We start from the raw sequence: 833 nt of genomic DNA, 5'->3' as shown, positions 1-833 counted from the left end.
CTCTCTTCCTCCTTCCTGCTACCACGCCTGTGGCCGGCCGCCTCGTCCAGGGCGGCGGAGACGGAATGTCCGGCTCGGAAGGCTCGGCGGCTCCTTTGGGAGCGCTGGACGCTGCGGCGGCCGTGGCCGCGAAAATCAACGCCATGTTGATGGCAAAAGGGAAGCTGAAGCCCTCGGCCACTTCCGCAGACAAGGTGAGCGGCCATGGTTAGGTGGGCTTTGCCTCAGCGCGCCTGCCGTCAAGTAGTCCTCGGCTTACAACTGCCGTCGAGCCTAGGTTTCCGTTGCTAAGCGAGGACAGTTGCGTTTTCTCCCATTTTACAGCCTTGCTCTCCACAGTCGTTAATAGTCACACGGTCGTTAAATGGATCTCCCTCCCCCCCCGTTGATTTTTATTGTCAGAAGGCCGCAAAATGGGGACCCTGCGGCCTTCATAAGTATGAGCCAGCTGCCCAGGGTCTGAATTTTGATCAGGCGACCCTGGGGATGGTTGTAAGGGTGAAAAAAAAGAGTCGTAAGTCCCAGTGCCCTTTGTAACCTCAAGAGGTAACCTCTGAGGTAAAATGGGCGGCCTATAAATTTTATAAATAAATATGCTTCTAATGGTCGTTAAATGGACGGCTATAACTCAAAGACTCTCTGTGTTTATTCACTCCTGACTTGTCTTTGTTCTTGCTATTGGGTGTAAGTTCTCAGACCCCCAAATATCTCGCCCACACCAGTCCTGTGCTGTGTCTGGGGGGGGGAGTTGATTTATTTCTATATTTAATTTTTATCATGGATCTTTTCTCGATCTGGGGCCCCGCCTGACTTGGCATCAGGTGAGATATAAG

General features: G+C 52.5%; 1 protein-coding gene across 1 annotated transcript in view; it reads left to right on the top strand.

Moving 5' to 3' along the window:
• Nucleotides 1-194, top strand: part of LOC107301014 (NADH dehydrogenase [ubiquinone] iron-sulfur protein 2, mitochondrial-like) — a gene marked incomplete at its 3' end in the record, with an annotated part of 17,012 nt that extends 16,818 nt beyond the window's left edge. The window contains exon 14 of the mRNA XM_015830285.1: nucleotides 103-194. Within this exon, the coding sequence (XP_015685771.1) occupies nucleotides 103-194 (92 nt within the window). The remainder of the gene's footprint in view (nucleotides 1-102) is intronic.
• Between the last annotated feature and the right edge of the window lie 639 nt (nucleotides 195-833).

The sequence above is a fragment of the Protobothrops mucrosquamatus genome, unplaced genomic scaffold (assembly GCF_001527695.2).
Source record: "Protobothrops mucrosquamatus isolate PMUCROS unplaced genomic scaffold, P.Mucros_1.0 scaffold9561, whole genome shotgun sequence".
NCBI lineage: Eukaryota > Metazoa > Chordata > Lepidosauria > Squamata > Viperidae > Protobothrops > Protobothrops mucrosquamatus.
Note: the sequence above shows the minus strand (reverse complement) of the source record. Positions and strands in the feature narration are given on the sequence as shown.